The 20,447-nt window shown below is 47.6% G+C and overlaps 1 protein-coding gene across 2 annotated transcripts in view; it reads right to left on the minus strand.

Moving 5' to 3' along the window:
* PPP1R17 (protein phosphatase 1 regulatory subunit 17) overlaps positions 1-3,630 on the minus strand; it is a 37,474-nt gene extending 33,844 nt beyond the window's left edge. The window contains exon 1 of one of the 2 annotated variants that reach the window (XM_066584893.1): positions 3,524-3,630. In XM_066584893.1, coding sequence (XP_066440990.1) covers positions 3,524-3,618 — 95 coding nt within the window. In that variant the 5' untranslated portion in view covers positions 3,619-3,630. The remainder of the gene's footprint in view (positions 1-3,523) is intronic. The other variant, XM_066584895.1, reaches the window with a different exon arrangement.
* Positions 3,631-20,447: the final 16,817 nt, after the last annotated feature.

Raw genomic sequence — 20,447 nt, forward strand, 5'->3', positions numbered from 1 at the left:
GATGGGCATGTAAAAAATGTTTTTTTCATTCATGACTCTTTATATAATACCTTTACAACTATACAGATATAGCTATGTGTGATCCTTTCTGGTGATGTGTTGGACTGATAACCCAAATCGTTGCTCCTATAGAAATAGTTCTTAAATATTAGAGAGATCATACATACAATATAGGTAATAAATACCATAGAGGTCATATACAAGGGATGGACAAAAATATGGAAACACCATATGAAATGCATGGGATTTTAATCATCATCACTGAACTATCCTTGTGACCCCTGCTTGGCTGAGAGCTTTTCCACCAAATTTGTGTTCACTTCACCTCTTGTCCTGCTCTAGAAGGTTTTGGGAGCCAGCTGGTAACAGCAGCTGAGTGGCTCAAACCCCTGACCAATGGAACATTGTTGCTCAGCAGATGTTCACATCTGCCCAGCAGCATCTGTATCATATTGCCTCCACTTAAAATTGGTCTCTACATATCTTACTAAAATATGATTTATAATTTCATGTAACTTAAGACATGCATTTGGTTCAGTGTTCCCAGATTTTTGTCCACCCCCTGTATATCATAGAGGTCATACAAAACATAGAGGTTATACATATCATTAAGGTCATGCATATAATTAAGGTCATGCATATCATATAGTTCATAAATATCATACAGTTCATAAATATCATACAGTTCATACATACCATGAGGTTATGCATATCATAAAGGTCATACATACTATCGAGGTCATGCATGTCATAGAGGTTTTACATATCATAGAGGCACAACATGTAGCTGCTGCAGGGTCCTTTGAGAGAGAACTTGTGCAGCATTTTTGCTTGTATCTGTCATGCCTACAGATACTTCATACTCTATTTTAGTCTTTAGCATGTAAAAGTTATACCTGTCAACAAATATATAAAAAAATCTAACAATACACCCTCTAAGAAATGAACACTGTATTTACTAAAGCAAAATAAAACAGCACACAATTAGCTCTAATATCACAGAAAGAGTATTTCTCTGAAACCTCCATATATACACCGTGACTATCCAGTGCCCGTGTTCATGCTGCTCTATTCATTGATTACAGCGGGGACATTTATCCCATTTGTATTGCTCAGAGAGTTACGCATTAATATACTATTGCAGAAAATCACTGCAGGATTCACAACAGCACACAATAGCCCGCCTGCGGATTCAGATCACTGCTTATAGCGGATTACACTTGTACTCATACTACACTTTATAAAAGACATGATCCTTGAGTGAATGAATAAAACACCAACTGTCTATTACTGGGCTGATAACACTTTCACTCCCACCACTTCCTTAATTTGCAGAAATATTACTTCTATGAGACATGAACATACAACCGTAGGCCCATGTTTGTACCAGAAAACAGTAGAAGTTTGGCTCATATGGCTTTTTGATGTGAGATCTGATCTGAATATAGCAGTTACTAATGAGGAAACAATAAAGGGATATTCCAGGACATTTTCAACTTGCGCGATTGATGACTGACTGGTCATCAATAGATCATCAGCATGGACCTGCTGCCAGAATCCCCACTGATCAGCTGATTCCCAGTGCCACTATTGTGGAAGCAGAAAGTGCTGACACTAGCGCAGTGACCCGGGTTGGTACTGCAGTGCAGTTCCCATTGAATGCAACGTGAGCTGCACCTGCAATAACAATGTGGAGTTCTGCACTAGGGCCAGCGCTTTCTGCTTCCTCTGCTTACCATAACGACAGCACAGGGCAGCCACTGGACCCTCGTTGCGCCATAACTCATCAATGTCGACTCTAATACTGAATTATCGATCAGCTTCACATTTTCAGTACTACCAGGTCCCATAAATATTCTGGGCAACAGGCCACCTTCAGGTCCGCCATTGGATGCAACAAAATTTTGACAACCCAGAACATGTTTAGCTTTGAACCAAATATTAAACTGAAGGCAACGGAGCACCAATTGCCAGACTGAAGCGAAAATTGGAAGCAACGAACTAAACTGACAATTAACCACCTGAACCAATGCCATATTACAAGACCAAAAACAGATCCAATTATTTGCAATTGCAGCACCCCATAAATCAATAGCCACTGCAGGCAACAGTTCAAGTAGCATCAAAACCTTTGTCAAACCCCCTGCTGCACCAGTCAGCTGGCCAGGGAGACTTGCATCAGTGAGTGCCTAAGACTGTGCTTAAACCATTTGTACCCGCCGAATCTGGACACCTCCAACTCCTAACAAACAAGGCTCCTGTTGAACGATTGATGGAAATTTGGCAAACTCGCAAGTCTGCCTTCATTCCTGCGGAAAGTCTAATGACGTTACCAATACACATGTTGTAGTGTGACTTAAGCCTCCAAAAAATTTGCAACAAGAACAGGCAAAACCGACAAATTCAGCGGAACAACAACAGAAGAAAATCTAAATAGTGAATTACATATGTCAACAAAAAAACGTCTTTTTAAAAATTAACCAAACAAGTGAAAACAGTCTGGGTGAACTGGGGGGAGGCGAAATGCTAACCTAACCAGAAAAAACAGCCCTATCAAGATAGATGTATGAAACCGCAGCCTCCATCATTGACCAAGTCCCCATATGGTAAGGAAAGATGGTGAATTAGCCCGAACGTTTCAAGCTCCTTCTTGGGTAGCAGGCCCAACAGTGACACTCTCAGGTTTTAAAGTTACAGTTCCTCAAATGGGTTAGCCAAGCAACCCAAAGACACCTCCTTTAAAAGTTTTTCCTTTGCCAAAACAACATTGTCCCTAACAGATTTTAAATTAGTGCTTATGTAACGCTTATAGAAGCCGCAAGCAAAGCCATCACTGAGTTGCTTTGCTTCCAGTGTCTTGGGGTACTGATGTAGCCACACCTGTAAGTAATTACTTTTTACTGGGGTTCACAGTGCAGCGCTAGTGCGAGATGAGCCAAAGTGGGGGAGACCACAGGGATTGCAAGATGGATGGCAAGGGTGGCTGTGCAATCTCTCCCAACAATGGCGGCAAAGGTGTCCCACTCGGTCGCAGCACAATGGCACACATAAGATATTTTTCTTATAATGAATGGTAGTTTGTCACATGATGCCAGCACTTCATCCGGGGCTATAAGAGTCAATGGTGAGAAATAACTTGACACGAGTCCTGGTAGCTTTTGAATAGTAAACTGGTAGACCATGGATGTGTGGTAATTCTGGAGGACCCTCTGGACCACTACAACAGAGCCACTTGCTGCACCCACTCCATCAGGCTGCTTGGCACGTCAGAAGCAGTGGATGGCCGCATGAGGTACACCACTAATGGAACACTTGTGTTAAAATCTGCAGGTTGGTGTGAGGGATTAGCATCAGGATAAGGTAGCGGCCGGGGCGTCCACGGCCAGAGACAGTGACACCAGGCAATAAAGTTCTTTAGTCCAGGCTTTGCCTGGGTTTATTGCAGTAAACATAAAGTAAAAACAGAAATAAACACCTGCTTGTCTGAGCACTCAGTACACATAGCTCGGTCCTGATTACTCACTTGTCATAATACTTCTTGCTGCGCACAGCCAGTCTGTTCCCCAGACCTGCAGAGGTCTCACCACCTCTCCCAGGTGGTGGTGAGGTTAGGGGCATCTCCCTGTAAACCTCTGGCCTTCTCAGCCACACACTCTGGGCTAACAGCCCTCCAGCTCCACTGAGCTGTTTTTCCTGGCTCTCTCAGCCAGACACTCTCTCTCTCACTTCAGCAGGAACCACCCTTTTTATACCACTGACCCCACCTGTGGGTGTTTTCCCTCTCGCTTCAGGCACCAGACTAATTGTTTGTTGCCCCCTATAGGCCATCTTCTGTAGCGCACCCCTACATTGGATAGAAACAACAGTGGTCCTCATTATACAACCAACAGGACCCGTTCGTACAGCTGTGGCAGAGAAGTGTGATGCTATTCCATTGCTTTCAATGGGGCTGGCACTGCTGCTGCCCCATTAAAAGCAAAGGGATGAAGGCAACCCCTGAGGCGATTATTTTAAGGGGGGTTGGAGGGGGCTTGAAATATAAGCCTTACCCCGTAAATCAACCCTAGCTGCAGAAACAAAAATATACATCACCTTAGAAGCGCTGTCATCTTCAGCATCTTCTTCCAGGTCCCCATACTGCTCTTCTTCTAGCCGGGGTTTGAAAAATCCCCGCCTACTAAAAGCACTGCCTCTGATTGGCTGAGCGCTGTTTCATGAACCTATACATCTGTGAAAAAAATGCTCGTCTGACTGAGCCCTGAAAGGGATGCAGTGGATGTTGTGTGAGGAGCAAGTGCATGCACACATCCGTTGCTTTAGAAGTGCAAATGATTAGAGATGAGCGAGCACCAAAATGCTCGGGTGCTCGTTGCTCGAGTCGAACTTTCCGCGATGCTCGAGGGTTCGTTTCGAGTAACGAATCCCATTGAAGTCAATGGGCAATTCGTGCGTTTTTGTATATCACCCATGCTCCGCTAAGGTTTTCATTGGTGAAAATCTGGAAAACCCAAGAAAGTGATGGAAACGACACAGAAACGGATAGGGCAGGCGAGGGGCAACATGCTGGGCTGCATTTCAGGTTCCCAGGTCCCACTATTAAGCCACAATAGCGGCAAGAGTGGGCCCTCCCCCTAACAATTTTTACTTCGGACAAACCCTCATTAGTAAGGCACACCTTAGCTAAGCACCACACTACCTCCAACTAAGCACAAGCACTGCCTGCGGGACACACCGCTGCCTCTTCTCCTGGGTTACATGCTGCCCAACCCCCCCGCACGACCCAGCGTCCACAGCGCTCACCAAAGTGTCCCTGCGCAGCCTTCAGCTGCCCCCATGCCACACGCTGGCTGCATAGCCACACCACCCTCTTGTCTATTTATAAGTGTGTCTGCGATCAGGAGGTACCGGAGGCATAGACTGCAGAAGGTTGGCAGGACCAGGCAGCGACCCTCTTTAAAAGGGGCGGGGCTATAGCCCACAATGCTGTACAGAAGCAATGAGAAATCCAATCCTGTGCCACCTCCGTCAGGAGCTGCAAACGTGGGCATAGCAATGGGGAATCCATGTGCCACACAGTATTCATTCTGTCAAGGTGTCGCATAGCTGAATCGACACTGCAAGGGGAAAGCCATCTGCGCTCTGTCCCCTAACCAAGTCAGTCAGTGTCTTTGTGCCAGACAGGTCAAACACCGCGATGGGAACTAAGTTTGCACCAACAGCATAGGTGGGTCCTAGGAAACCCAAGACATGAACAAAAAATTGATCTGAGCGGCTAAACATGGCAGACTTGCACCGCGCTCATGACAAAGGCCTCGGCCCACAGCTTCAGCAATCCTAGGCAGGAAGCGGACTTTCACTGCACCCAGGACATAGGCCTCTGCACAAACCCTCAGCAATCGCGGGCCTACAGCGGACAATGCTAGCGTAGCTGTGCACTTCTCATTAGCGCTGCATTGCTCCTGTAGTTTGTCCCAATGCAGTGCCCCGGATAGTAGAGCTAACGTCAGATGAAATACAGGTGGGCTTCGGCCCACACTGCATGCTCCAGTCATTATGGGTTTTTTATAAATAGTCACAGGCAGGTACAACTCCGTGTGGACCGACAGCATGGGTGGGTCCCAGGAAGCCACCGGCGGTACATAAATAAATCCCATTTCATTGCCCTGCACAGCTGAGGTAACGTCAGATAAAATGCAGGTGGGCTTCGGCCCACACTGCATGCCCCAGTCTGACTGGGGTTTTTAATACACAGACACAGGGAGGTACAAATCCCTAATGTGAAGTCCCTGTGGACCCACAGCATGGGTGGCTCCCTGGAACCCACCGGCGGTACATAAATATATTCCATTGCAGTGCCCTGGACAGCAGAGCTAACGTCAGATTAAATACAGGTGGGCTTCGGCCCACACTGCATGCTACAGTCAGACTGGGGTTCTTTATAAGTAGACACAGGCAGGTACAACTCCGTGTGGACCGACAGCATGGGTGGGTCCCAGGAAGCCACCGGCGGTACATAAATAAATCCCATTGCATTGCCCTGCACAGCTGAGGTAACGTCAGATAAAATGCAGGTGGGCTTCGGCCCACACTGCATGCCCCAGTCTGACTGGGGTTTTTAATACACAGACACAGGCATGTACAAATCCCCTATGTGAAGTCCATGTGGACCGACAGCATGGGTGGCTCTCTGGAACCCACCGGCGGTACATAAATATATCCCATTGCAGTGCCCTGGACAGCAGAGCTAACGTCAGATTAAATACAGGGGGGCTTCGGCCCAAACTGCATGCCCCAGTCAGACTGGGGTTCTTTATAAGTAGACACAGGCAGGTACAACTCCGTGTGGACCGACAGCATGGGTGGGTCCCAGGAAGCCACCAGCGGTACATAAATAAATCCCATTGCATTGCCCTGCATAGCTAAGATAACGTCACATAAAATGCAGGTGGGCTTTGGCCCACACTGCATGCCCCAGTCTGACTGGGGTTTTTAATACATAGACACTGGCAGGTACAAATCCCCTATGTGAAGTCCCTGTGGACCGACAGCATGGGTGGCTCCCTGGAACCCACCGGCAGTACATAAATATATCCCATTGCAGTGCCCTGGACAGCAGAGCTAACGTCAGATTAAATACAGGTGTGCTTCGGCCCACACTGCATACCCCAGTCAGACTGGGGTTTTTTATAAGTCGACACAGGCAGGTATCACTCCCTAATGTGAAGTCTGTGTGGACCGTCAGCATGGGTGGGTCCCAGGAAGCCACCGGCAGTACATAAATAAATCCCATTGCATTGCCCTGCACAGCTGAGGTAACGTCAGATAAAATACAGGTGGGCTTTGGCCCACACTGCATGCCCCAGTCAGACCGGGGTTTTTAATACATAGACACAGGGAGGTACAAATCCCTAATGTGAAGTCCCTGTGGACCCACAGCATGGGTGGCTCCCTGGAACCCACCGGCGGTACATAAATATATCCCATTGCAGTGCCCTGGACAGCAGAGCTAACATCAGATTAAATACAGGTGGGCTTCGGCCCACACTGCATGCCACAGTCAGACTGGGGTTCTTTATAAGTAGACACAGGCAGGTACAACTCCGTGTGGACCGACAGCATGGGTGGGTCCCAGGAAGCCAACGGCGGTACATAAATAAATCCCATTGCATTGCCCTGCACAGCTGAGGTAAACATCAGATAAAATACAGGTGGGCTTTGGCCCACACTGCATGCCCCAGTCAGACCGGGGTTTTCAATACATAGACACAGGCAGGTACAAATCCCTAATGTGAAGTCCCTGTGGACCCACAGCATGGGTGGTTCCCTGGAACCCACCGGCGGTACATAAATATATCCCATTGCAGTGCCCTGGACAGCAGAGCTAATGTCAGATTAAATACAGGTGGGCTTCGGCCCACACTGCATGCTCCAGTCATTATGGGTTTTTTTATAAATAGTCACAGGCAGGTACAACTCCGTGTGGACCGATAGCATGGGTGGGTCCCAGGAAGCCACCGGCGGTACATAAATAAATCCCATTGCATTGCCCTGCACAGCTGAGGTAATGTCAGATAAAATACAGGTGGGCTTTGGCCCACACTGCATGCCCCAGTCAGACTGGGTAAATTTTCTTTGGGCCATGTACGTGGAACACCGCGATGGGATCACTTAGTGCACCCATAGTATGCACCGACCCCTGTAATACTCCTGTAGCTAAGGTATACGCACACCCCACTAACAGTTATGTTGCAGAAGTCTAGGGAGACCCTATTAACACTTCCGTAGTTACAGTATAGACGGACTCCAGTTACATTTCAGTAGCTGCAGTATAGGCAGAGCACAGTATCAGTTACATTTCAGTAGTAACGGTATCGACAGACCCCTGTAACATTTCCGTAACAGCAGGATAGGCATAGCCCAGTATTAGTGGGATTTCAGTAGTAACAGTATAGACAGATTGACAACAGGTATGTGGAAAAGCTAGTATTTTCTTTTTTTTTTTTTTTTAAATCAATTTTTATTGAAAAGTTTTTGTATACACAACAAACAAAAACCGTCAAGTAGGGCAGACAAAGGTACAAGTATTGACAGTAAACATCAAATCCTTACTCACATCATAATACCGAAGTCTCCCCATCTTACCGGCCAACCAACACATAACTATATGCTGTTAAGGTTACCATTTTCCGCGGGAGAATCCCGAAAGAGGGTCAACGGAATTGCGCTATAGTTGCCCTACTCCGTGGATGGGGGACTCAACTCAAAAGCTAGTATTTTCTAAGACAAGAGCGGGGCATTTGATTGCAATGAAAAGGATACTCAAGGTACTGAAAGTCTGCACTCCTTCTCATCTCAAGCTGGAAAATGGAAAGGCTACATTCCTATGGTTTCCGTTGTCCATTTCATTTACAGCAGTATTGACAGACCCCAGTAACATTTCAGTTCCAGCAGTGCAGACAGACCCCAGTAACATTTCAGTAGTATCATTAGGGACAGGCCCCAGTAACATTTCAGTAGCAACAGTATAGACAGACCCCAGTAACATTTCATTTACAGCAGTATTGACAGACCACAATAACATTTCAGTAGTAGTAACAGTATAGACACACCCCTTTAACATTTCCGTTGCAGCAGTGTAGGCTGAGCCCAGTAACATTTCATTTGCAGCAGTATTGACAGAGTGCAGTAACTTTTCAGTTGTAGTAACAGTATAGACAGACCCCATTAACATTTATGTTGAAGCAGTATGGGCAAAGCTGCAAATTCACATTTCCCTGGCAGCAGTGTAGGGAGAGCATTTTATTTTTACATTTCAGTAGTAGCAGTATAGTTAGACCCCAGTAACATTAACGTAGAAGCAGTATGGACAAAGCAGCAGTTTCACATTTCCCTGGCAACAGTGTAGGGAGAGCATAGTATTTGTAACATTTCAGTAGTAGCAGTACAGTCAGACCCCAGTATCATTTACGTAGAAGCAGTATGGACAAAGCAGCAGATTCACATTTCCCTTGCAGCAGTGTAGGGAGAGCACAGCATTTGTAACATTTCAGTAGTAGCAGTATAGACAGGCCCCAGTAACATTCACGTAGAAGCAGTATGGGCAAAGCACCAGAAAAACATTTCCCTGGCAGCAGTGTAGGGAGAGCTTAGTATTTGTAACATTTCAGTAGTAGCAGTATAGATAGGCCCCAGTAACATAAACGTAGAAGCAGTATGGGAAAAGCAGCAGAAAAACATTTCCCTGGAAGCAGTGTAGGGAGAGTACAGAATTTGTTACATTTCAGTAGTAGCAGTATAGTCAGACCCCAGTAACATTTACGTACAAGCAGTATGGACAAAGCAGCAGATTCACATTTCCCTTGCAGCAGTGTAGGGAGAGCACAGCATTTGTAACATTTCAGTAGTAGCAGTATAGACAGGCCCCAGTAACATTTACGTAGAAGCAGTATGGGCAAAGCACCAGAAAAACATTTCCCCGGCAGCAGTGTAGGGAGAGCTTAGTATTTGTAACATTTCAGTAGTAGCAGTATAGACAGGCCCCAGTAACATTAACGTAGAAGCAGTATGGGCAAAGCAGCAGAAAAACATTTCCCTAGCAGCAGTATAGGGAGAGTACAGCATTTGTAACACTTCAGTATTAGTAGTATAGACAGGCCCCAGTAACATTATCGTAGAAGCAGTATGGGCAAAGCAGCAGAAAAACATTTCCCTGGCAGCAGTGTAGGGAGAGTACAGTATTTGTAACACTTCAGTAGTAGCAGTATAGATAGGCCCCAGTAACATAAACGTAGAAGCAGTATGGGAAAAGCAGCAGAAAAACATTTCGCTGGAAGCAGTGTAGGGAGAGTACAGAGTTTGTTACATTTCAGTAGTAGCAGTATAGTCAGACCCCAGTAACATTTACGTACAAGCAGTATGGACAAAGCAGCAGATTCACATTTCCCTTGCAGCAGTGTAGGGAGAGCACAGCATTTGTAACATTTCAGTAGTAGCAGTATAGACAGGCCCCAGTAACATTTACGTAGAAGCAGTATGGGCAAAGCACCAGAAAAACATTTCCCCGGCAGCAGTGTAGGGAGAGCTTAGTATTTGTAACATTTCAGTAGTAGCAGCATAGACAGGCCCCAGTAACATTAACGTAGAAGCAGTATGGGCAAAGCAGCAGAAAAACATTTCCCTGGCAGCAGTATAGGGAGAGCTTAGTATTTGTAACATTTCAGTAGTAGCAGTATAGTCAGACCCCAGTAACATAAACGTAGAAGCAGTATGGGCAGAGCCCAGTATTAGTTACATTTCTGTTATAGCCGTATAAACATGCCCCACTAACATTTCCGTTGAAGCAGTATGGGCAGAGCCCAGTATTAGTAAAATTACAGTAGTAACAGTATACACCAACCAAGGTAACATTTCAGGAGCAGAAGTATCGGCAGACCGAAGTTACATTTCTGTTGCTGAAGTATAGTCAGGCCCCTGTAGTATTACTGTGGCAGAAGTATAGGTAGGCAGAACAGAGTTACATTTCTGTAGCAAAAGTGTAGGCCAACCCCAGACACAGTGGTGTACCATGAGTGCAGGCGAAGCCCATAAAAATTAATTGGATTACATTGTAGGCGAGGGCCCGAAAAATTGGTGTACCGACAGTACAAATGTACCCCACAAAAAATTGCCCATGCCCAACCCAGAGGGCAGGTGAAACCCATTAATCGCTTAGCGTACTGTGGCTTAATTTTTAACTAGGCCTGGAGGCAGCCCAGTCAAAATAACAATTGGTTCAGGTGGAAGTTTCAATGCTTTAATGAGAATTGAAACAGATAAATATTATTTAGAAAAGTTATATGAGCCTTTTGGCCCACAGAAAAATTGCCCGTTCGCGGTGATTACAAGAGGTTTCAGGAGGAGGAGGACGAATATCATACACAGATTGACAAAGGACTTTAGGTAGCGCTGCTGTCCGCTGGTGGAGAAGAGAAGTTGGGGAAATCCAGGCTTTGTTCATCTTTATGAGTGTAAGCCTGTCGGCACTGTCAGTTGACAGGCAGGTACGCTTGTCCGTGATGATTCCCCAGCTGCACTAAACACCCTCTCTGACAAGACGCTAGCCGCAGGGCAAGCCAACACCTCCAGGGCATACAGCGCGAGTTCGGGCCACGTGTCCAGCTTTGACACCCAGTAGTTGTACGGAGCAAATGCGTCACGGAGGACGGTGGTACGATCGGCTACGTACTCCCTCACCATCTTCTTACAGTGCTCCCTCCGACTCAGCCTTGACTGGGGAGGTGTGACACAGTCTTGCTGGGGAGCCATAAAGCTGGCAAAGGCCTTGGAGAGTGTTCCCCTGCCTGCGCTGAACATGCTGCCTGATCTCCGCACCTCCCCTTCTACTTGGCCCTCGGAACTGCGCCTTCTGCCACTAGCGCTGTCAGATGGGAAGTTTACCATCAGTTTGTCCACCAGGGCCCTGTGGTATTGCATCACTCTCAAATCCCTTTCCTCTTTGGGAATGAAAGTGAAAAGGTTCTCCTCATACCGTGGGTCAAGCAGTGTATATATCCAGTAATCCGTAGTGGCCAGAATGCATCTAAGGCGAGGGTTACGAGAAAGGCATGCTAACATAAAGTCAGCCATGTGAGCCAGAGTACCTGTACGCAACATATGGCTGTCCTCACTAGGAAGATCACTTTGAGTATCCTCCTCCTCCTCCTCCTCCTCAGGCCATACACGCTGAATGTATGAGAGGCAAGCAGCATGGGTACCCTCTGCAGTGGGCCCAGCTGTCACTTCCTCCTCAGGCTCCTCCCCCTCCTCCTCCTCCTTCTCAACGCGCTGAGATATAGATATGAGGGTGCTCTGACTATCCAGCGACATACTGTCTTCCCTCCGCCTCCGTTTCCGAGCGCAAAGCGTCTGCCTTTATGCTTTGCAGGGAACTTCTCGACAGGCATAGCAGGGGAATGGTGACGCTAATGATTGCAGCATTGCCACTCACCATCAGGGTAGACTCCTCAAAGTTTCCAAGGACCTGGCAGATATCTGCCATCCAGGCCCACTCCTCTATAAAGAATTGAGGAGGCTGACTCCCACTATGTCGCCCATGTTGGAGTTGGTATTCCACTATAGCTCTACGCTGCTCATACAGCCGGGACAACATGTGGAGCGTAGAATTCCACCGTGTGGGCAGGTCGCAAAGCAGTCGGTGTACTGGCAGATTAAACCGATGTTGCAGGGTCCGCAGGATGGCAGCGTCCGTGTTGGACTTGCGGAAATGTGCGCTGACCCGGCGCACCTTGCACCTTGCCGAGGAGGTCTGACAAATGTGGGTAGCCTTTCAGAAACCGCTGAACCCACCAAGTTAAAGATGTGGGCCAGGTATGGCACGTGCATGAGGCTGCCGAGCTGCAGAGCCGCCACCAGGTTACGGCCGTTGTCACACACGACCATGCCCGGTTGCAGGCTCAGTGGCGAAAGCCAGCGGTCGGTCTGCTCTGTCAGACCGTGCAGCAGTTTGTGGGCCGTGGGCCTCTTCTCTCCTAAGCTGAGTAGTTTCAGCACGGCCTGCTGACGCTTGCCCACCGATGTGCTGCCACGCCGCGCGACACCGACTGCTGGCGACGTGCTGCTGCTAACACATCTTGATTGCGAGGTAGAGGTTGCGCTGAAGGAGGAGGAGGAGGAAGGTTTAGTGGAGGTGGCATACACCACCGCAGAAACCAGCATCGATCTGGGGCCCGCAATTCTGGGGGTGGGTAGACATGAGCGGTAGCAGGCTCTGACTCGGTCCCAGCCTCCACTAAATTCACCCAATGTGCCGTCAGGGAGATATAGTGGCCCTGCCCGCCTGTGCTTGTCCACGTGTCCGTTGTTAAGTGGACCTTGCCAGTAACCGAGTTGGTGAGGGAGCGTACAATGTTGCGTGAGACGTGGTCGTGCAGGGCTGGGACGGCACACTGTGAAAAATAGTGGCGACTGGGGACAGAGTAGCGCGAGGCTGCCGCCGCCATCATGTTTTTGAAAGCCTCAGTTTCTACAAGCCTGTAGGGGAACATCTCCAGGCTGATCAATCTGGCTATGTGGACATTTAAAGCTTGAGAATGCGGGTGCGTGGTGGCGTATTTGCGCTTTCGCTCCAACGATTTTCTTAGCGACAGCTGGACGCTGCGCTGACAGACATTGCTGGATGGGGCCGAGGAGAGCGGAGGTGAGGGTGTGGGTGCAGGCCAGGAAACGCTCGTGCTTGTGTCGTGAGAGGTGGGTTGGGTCTCAGTGGCAGCTTGGGGCCCAGGGGGAGAGACAGTGGCGCAAGCCGGAGGCGGTGAACGGCCTTCGTCCCACCTTGTGGGGTGCTTGGCCATCATATTCCTGCGCATGCTGGTGGTGGTGAGGTTGGTGGTGGTGGCTCCCCGGCTGATCTTGGCGCAACAAAGGTTGCACACCACTGTTCGCTGGTCGCCCGCGGTCTCAGTGAAAAACTGCCTCACCTTAGAGCACCTTGGCCTCTGCATGGTGGCTTGGTGCGAGGGGGTGCTTTGGGAAACAGCTGGTGGATTATTTGCTCTGGCCCTGCCTCTACCCCTGGCCACCCCACTGCCTCTTCCAACCTGTCCTGTGGCTGCAATTGCCTCCCCCTCTGAAGACCTGTCCTCAGTTGGCTTATCACACCAGGTGGGGTCAGTCACCTCATTGTCCAGCGGCCCTTCCTCCGAATCCTCTGTGCACTCCTCCCTCGGACTTACTGCCCTTACTACTACCTCACTGATAGACAACTGTGTTTCATCGTCATCGTCCTCCTCACCCACTGAAAGCTCTTGAGACAGTTGCCGGAAGTCCCCAGCCTCATCCCCCGGACCCCGGGAACTTTCCAATAGTTGGGCATCGGTCACGACAAACTCCTCCGGTGGGAGAGCAACCATTGTTGCCCAATCTGAGCAGGGGCCCGAGAACAGTTCCTGGGAGTCTGCCTGCTCCTCAGAATGTGTCATTTTCATGGAGTGAGGAGGCTGGGAGGAAGGAGGAGCAGCAGCCAGAGGATTCAGAGTTGCAGCAGTGGACGGCGTAGAAGACTGGGTGGTCGATAGATTGCTGGATGCACTTTCTGCCATCCACGACAGGACCTGCTCACACTGCTCGGTTTTTATTAAAGGTCTACGACGTGGACCCACAAATTGTGATATGAAGCTGGGTACCCCAGAAACTGTCCTCTCTCCTACTCCCGCAGCAGCCGGCTGTAATTCGCCTGGACCAGGAACTCGGCCAATACCCACACCCTCACTTGAAATTCCACGTCTTCGCCCGCATCCACGTCCTCTACCCCTACCCCTACACTTCAGCATGGTGGATTAAGAATCGAGCAGACACTGAGCGGTGTGAAAATTTTTTTGAATTATTGCCGCGCAGTTGGTGCCTGCTAACGGTTATACAACGCAAAAAGAAGCCTGAGCTAAATTATAAGGAAGGATGCAAGCAGGACTAGCTGTGCACTATGAAGTTGAGATTCACCTCAAGTCCCACAGGCCACGCAGTAATGTGCACTGGGTTACAAGCAGACGTAAAAAAAGGATTCCTTTTTTTAAAATTAGTTTTTCTCCAATGCAATGCAGGCAATGGAGCGTCTATTGGACTCTCCCTCTATGGCTGTCTGGCACTGTACACTGCGCCGGCAGCTGACTGGTAGCACAGAGCGGAGAAAAATGTTTGTGCTTTTTAAACGTGCAGTTGAAGGCAGAGAGCGCTTACGTTACACTAACTGCCCCCAGCAAAAAATGACACTGAAGGCTGAACTGAGGCTTTGCAGTGCACTATGCAGTAGAGATTTACCTCAAGTCCCACAGGCCACGCAGTAATGTGCATTGGGTTACAAGCAGATGTAAAAAAGGATTCCTTTTTTTAAATTATTTTTTCTGCAATGCAATGCAGGCAATTGAGCGTGTATTGGACTCTCCCTCTATGGCTGTCTGGCACCATACACTGCGCTGGCAGCTGACTGGTAACACGGAGCGGTGTAAAAAATTTGTGGTTTCTTGGTGTACACTTGGAGGCAGACAGCGCTGACGTTATGCTATGTGCGGACAGAAAAATATTTAAATGAAGGCTGCACGCAGGCCTTGCTGTGCACTATGCAGTTTGGATGGACGTGAAGTCCCACAGGCCACGCAGGCAAATGCACTGGGTCACCGGTAGCCGTAAAAAGGATTTATTTTTTTAATTTCCTTTTTTTCTATGCAATGCAGGCTGAGGCTATGCAGTGTGTATTGCACTTTCAATCTATCGGTGTCAGACACATCGTGCACTTGTGAGACAGCCGGCGTGTAAGACTGAGCGGTGTAAAAAATTTGTGGTTTCTTGGCGTACACTTAGAGGCAGACAGCGCTGACATAACGATAAAAAATATTTACATAAAGGCTGCACGCAGGCTCTGCTGTGCAATACTGAGGTACTACAACTCCCAGCAACCACGGAGTTAAATGCACACGGTCACAGGTAGCCCTAAGAAGGACCGTTGGGGTTCTTGTAGACAGGATTCTACACTACCACTGTCCCTGCCTGACCAATACTGCCCCTATACTCAAGAACAGACTGCAGCCTGAGAACGCTATAGCCTGCACGCCCGATATACATTAAAAAAAAAGTGCAAAACTGCTCACAGCAGCCAAAACAGTAATGCATTAGGTGAGCTGTGGCCCTAAGAAGGACCGTTGTGGTTCTTGAAGACGCTAACACTCTCCCTATAGCAGCAGCACTTTCCCTGATCTCTCTTAGCGTGTGTCTGTGGCAAGCCGCGGGCGGGCCCACTTTAAATACTTGGCGGTCACTTGATCTCGCCAGCCACTCACTGCAGGGGGGTGGGATAGGGCTGGAACACCACAGGAGGAAGTTGTAATGCCTTCCCTGTGTTTCTATTGGCCAGAAAATGGCGCAAATTTCTCAGGGAAGGAAATGTAATTGACTCGAGTGCCGTGTGGTGCTCGTCTCGAGTAAAGAGCATCTCGAACACACTAATACTCGAACGAGCATCAAGCTCGGACGAGTATTCTCGCTGATCTCTACAAATGATCGTTGAAAACAAAGCAAGATGACAAAATTCCTTGTCGTAGCGTTACCAAGCCGCACCATTATAAAGCTTGTAAGTGCCAAAAATAGTGTTGATATAGAACCTTTCTCTGGCTGATGCCGACAAACCACAAACGGTAACACCAAAAAAGCTTTAAGCCAATTGCCATAGGTTTTGTCACCTTCAGCTTCTTGTCCCTGTATCTTTCAAAAGTGCACTCCTTGTCCACTGACACGTAATCGACAGACAGCAAACCCCACATCTCCACATAATCCCCTTTCCCAATCTTATCTGTGGCTTCTCCCATTATACCAACCCAACCCCAATGGAAACACCCTGCAAAACATAGTATCACGAGTATTTGTGTTAGCTTGCTCTTATCCTTAGATCAAAGGGGGTCTGACTCTTGGAAACCTACCAGTCAGCTGTTTAAAGGTGTTGTGGCATCCAGGCGGGCGCTGCGGCCTCTTCATCGTAAACTAGACACAGTGCTGTATATTTTGTGGTGCCTGCTTTTACAGCTCAGTCCCATTGACTTTGATGGGCCAGAGCTGCAGGAAGGCCATATGAGTAGTGAATGTGATGGCACAGAGCTGAGTGCTGCAACACCCTAATTGCCAATCGATTGGCCAGTTGTTACCCATGGGTATAGCACACACTGGTACGATTAAAAAAAACACTTGTAATAATGGCTCATTTATATCACTTAAATCCATGGTAAGAAGTGCAGCATTTGGTGAGGATTTTGTGGTTTTTCTGTGAACACGATGAACTTGGACTAAAAGTATGCAGCTATACCAGATACGGCACAATATTTTTAATTGAAGTAATTTGCAATTTTTTTTTAAATCTGGGAATTTTTCCGCTTGCTGCATTAGACATATATTGCAGTGGAGATAGATCTGCACACAAACACAACCACCTTTCCCTTGCAGTGTATGGAGAGTGTGGTAGTCAGGAGTTTGCAAACAGGGATCAAGTAATAGTCACATATACATAGTTGTACACTGGATGAACGTCACTGGAGGGTCCGGGGGACCCCTGTCTGACACTGAGCGCAAATGCTTTTCTCTCTGGTTATTTGACAGCTGACAACATAAATCCTTAAGATGACATAATAACATTCCAGCTGCATTCTTCCGGGGCAGACAAGATGCTAATAACAGGGACTTGAGGTGGCTTACACACTGCTGTCACCACAACCATCTCTATGGGCTCCCACTAGGCCCCATTCTCCACATAATACCAAATGGTATTCTTCTCCACCTTTACATTCCTGTACTATCTAGGAGAATATCGTGCAGTGTGAGATGATCTACTGCAAGACAATAACTACAGAATATTCAACTATAACCGTATCTGTCAGTAGGAGATTTTGTTGTAGCGATAAGAGAGGTTATATCCTTGGAAAGGGGAATATAAAAAAAAAGAGGCTGAATGAGTTTGAGGAAATTTGAGGAAGATGGACGGATTTATATAACGGACAATTCACATTCAGTGTTATTTATACGTTGGAATGGGGGAGATTGTGATTAAATAAAATATATAAATATTAAATATAGTAGTTACTTAAATATAGTTACCATGAGGGTGCATTCACACGAACGTATATCGGCTCGGGTTTCACGCCGAGCCGATATACGTTGTCCTCGTGTGCAGGGGGGGAGGATGGAAGAGCCAGGGCCAGGAACTGAGGCTCCCGCCCCCTCTCTGCCTCCTCTCCGCCCCTCTGCACTATTTGCAATGGGGAGAGGCGGGACGGGGGCGGGGCTAATTCCCGGACTTTAGCCCCGCCCCGTCCCGCCTCCTCTCATTGCAAGTAGTGCAGAGGGGCGGAGAGGAGGCAGAGAGGGGGCGGGAGCCTCAGTTCCTGCACTTGGCTCTTCCATCCCCCCCCCCTGCACACCAGGACAACGTATATCGGCTCGGCGTGAAAACCGAGCCGATATACATTCGTGTGAATGCACCCTTAGATAGATGAAAATGGTGAGAGTTGATTCATAGAGTGATCCAGAGTCGGCAACGACTGAATGGTTAATCATCGTCAATTATGATTGATCATATTGTTCTATGCAATTATTTTATGTTATTCTACTATATTTTAGATTTTCCATGTATTTTAATATCTTTTTTATCTTTAAGTATTGTTGTTGTTAGCCATTTAGTCATTCACGACCCTCGGCGACCCTACAAGCGAGCTCCCTCCATGTTTTTTGGTTTTGCACTGATTCTTTCAGTTATGTGATACCCGTGCCAGTATCCGCTCTAAAAGTATCAGCCATCGTCCTTCACAGATATAGATATAAAACTTAATGACTTTTATTAGATAAATATTAAAAAACGTGGGCTAACATATAACACTCACAAACATCGGACTACCACAAAAATATAAAGAATAATATAAAAAAGCCAACCCTGGTAGATTGGTCGTATAAGGTAGCTCGTCCCCTGTGAAATTCAGGGAAGCTACTATAATGAGGTTTGTTCACTTAGAGATATTCTTGGAACGTAGTGGTTATACAAGTACGAAACTTAGAGGTACTGCTGTTGGAAATCGGTGATAAAGGTTCTTGAATAATAGTTGGACCTAGATCTGGTCCAATATTGTCAAGATAAACGCCCAAACCCGATATTGGGATTATGGGTGTTTAGTCTTTGAATAATTATGCGGTACAATGGATGATGTGGAAGTACCCGTTCGTAACAGGGTACTTGTTGATCGTAAAAAGTACTCAAAAAGTGCTCAGTGCTCGACGCGTTTCCCTGTCCTGGTTGGGGACAGTTCTTCAGGAGCGGAGGTGATTGTCACCACAAGCTAGTGTATTATAGTCGTACTACTAAACGACGGTCACCAGGGTTAGGTGACTAGCAGAATCTTTGATAGTCCCTACTAGTTTTGCGGTGGGGCCCAGTGATGGGTAACGCCACCTTACTTCTACTTCTTGTAGATTTGGAATTTCCACTTGGATATTTGATTTTTACCAAATGGTATCCAAGCTATCTACCACTGTCAAACTCAAATGTATGCACAACTTTCCGGGGAACTTAGTTAGTTCTGAGCAATAACGCAATCGGCTCCAACAATTTTGTGGGTCGATGCAGTGGGCCCCCAAATAAGTTGTGTGGGGAGCCCCCTCCAGTCAACTGAGATAGTATTAGGGTACTGCACCGATACAGGTCGCACCGTGTAACACCCGGGTGACCTGGTGGATGCTGGGGTAAGCCAGTACGGGCCTAGTAAGGCAAAAAGGTATATGGCATATCTCAGTATTCCCCGCGGTCTAACAGTAGCAACCTCAGGACAGATTGGTATTGCGCAGTCTGTTTAAATGAGGGAATGATGCCCCATACAATGAGGATGCCTGAGGGTATGTCTCAGTATTCCCCGTGGTCTAACAGTAGCAACCTCAGGACAGATTGGTATTTCGCCAGTCTGTTCAAATCAGGGGATAATGCCCCATACAATGCAAATGCCTGAGAGCGGATAGAGGATTGAGAGAGTAACCCCCTTCAGTGTCTATCCATGGCTGGATTAGACCAGGGTGTGCAAAGGTAGAAAGGAAGAGAAGTAGTGCCTGCGGCTCTGATGTTGAGCGGCCGACAATATGTCATCGTGTTCTTTGGCGGCCAGGTCTTCTTTTGCCACTGATCTGTCCAAGCATTATAGATTTTTCTGGTGACTCTGCTCGCATTACTGGTCATCTTACCCTCCAGTGATATATCAGGTCTTATACAATTCAGGACTTCTCTGTTATTATTCATGTACTGTCATAAATTTAGCCCTGCCAACTCCTTTGTCCTTTGGATTAGGTTTTGCGCCAAGGACGGCTGTGTTTTACAAAAGGGGTAACTGTAGTGAGACGGAGGGTACTACAGGGTAGGAAACAGTGTTTGAAAGTTCTGTGATCCTCACTATGAGCCTTTTTGGGGACAGAGGAGGTATCTTGCAGGAGAAAGACGCTGTCTTTCCCTGATACCGGACTGGGACTAGTCTGCCCGGCAACGGCTGTTACTGATTGGCCAATTGCCTGTAATTCTCTAATTGTTGGGGTGGGTGGAGTTCAGCAAAGTGTGGGAAAAGAGAGCAAGGTGGAGGAGGAAGAGGAGGAGTTAGTCGTCGGGGTGGGAGAGAGAGGCTTCATAGCAAAGAGCTGCCGCCACAAAAAGAAGGTTACCGGAGGTCGGGGTTGAAGGACAGTGTTGGATGCAAGTCAAGGTGAGAGAAGTGTGTTAGCAGCAGTAGTAATAATAGAAACTGAGCCTTTTTCCACCCTGTACACAGAAGTCAGAGTTAGGGCAGGCTCGTGGACATTGAGTCACTATTAGGCCTGTGCCCCAGACCTACCTGCCTCTGGTTATTTCTGACAAACGTAGGTGTCATCTGGTTTCCACAGTAACCTGA

This window comes from Eleutherodactylus coqui, chromosome 12 (assembly GCF_035609145.1).
Source record: "Eleutherodactylus coqui strain aEleCoq1 chromosome 12, aEleCoq1.hap1, whole genome shotgun sequence".
Lineage (NCBI taxonomy): Eukaryota > Metazoa > Chordata > Amphibia > Anura > Eleutherodactylidae > Eleutherodactylus > Eleutherodactylus coqui.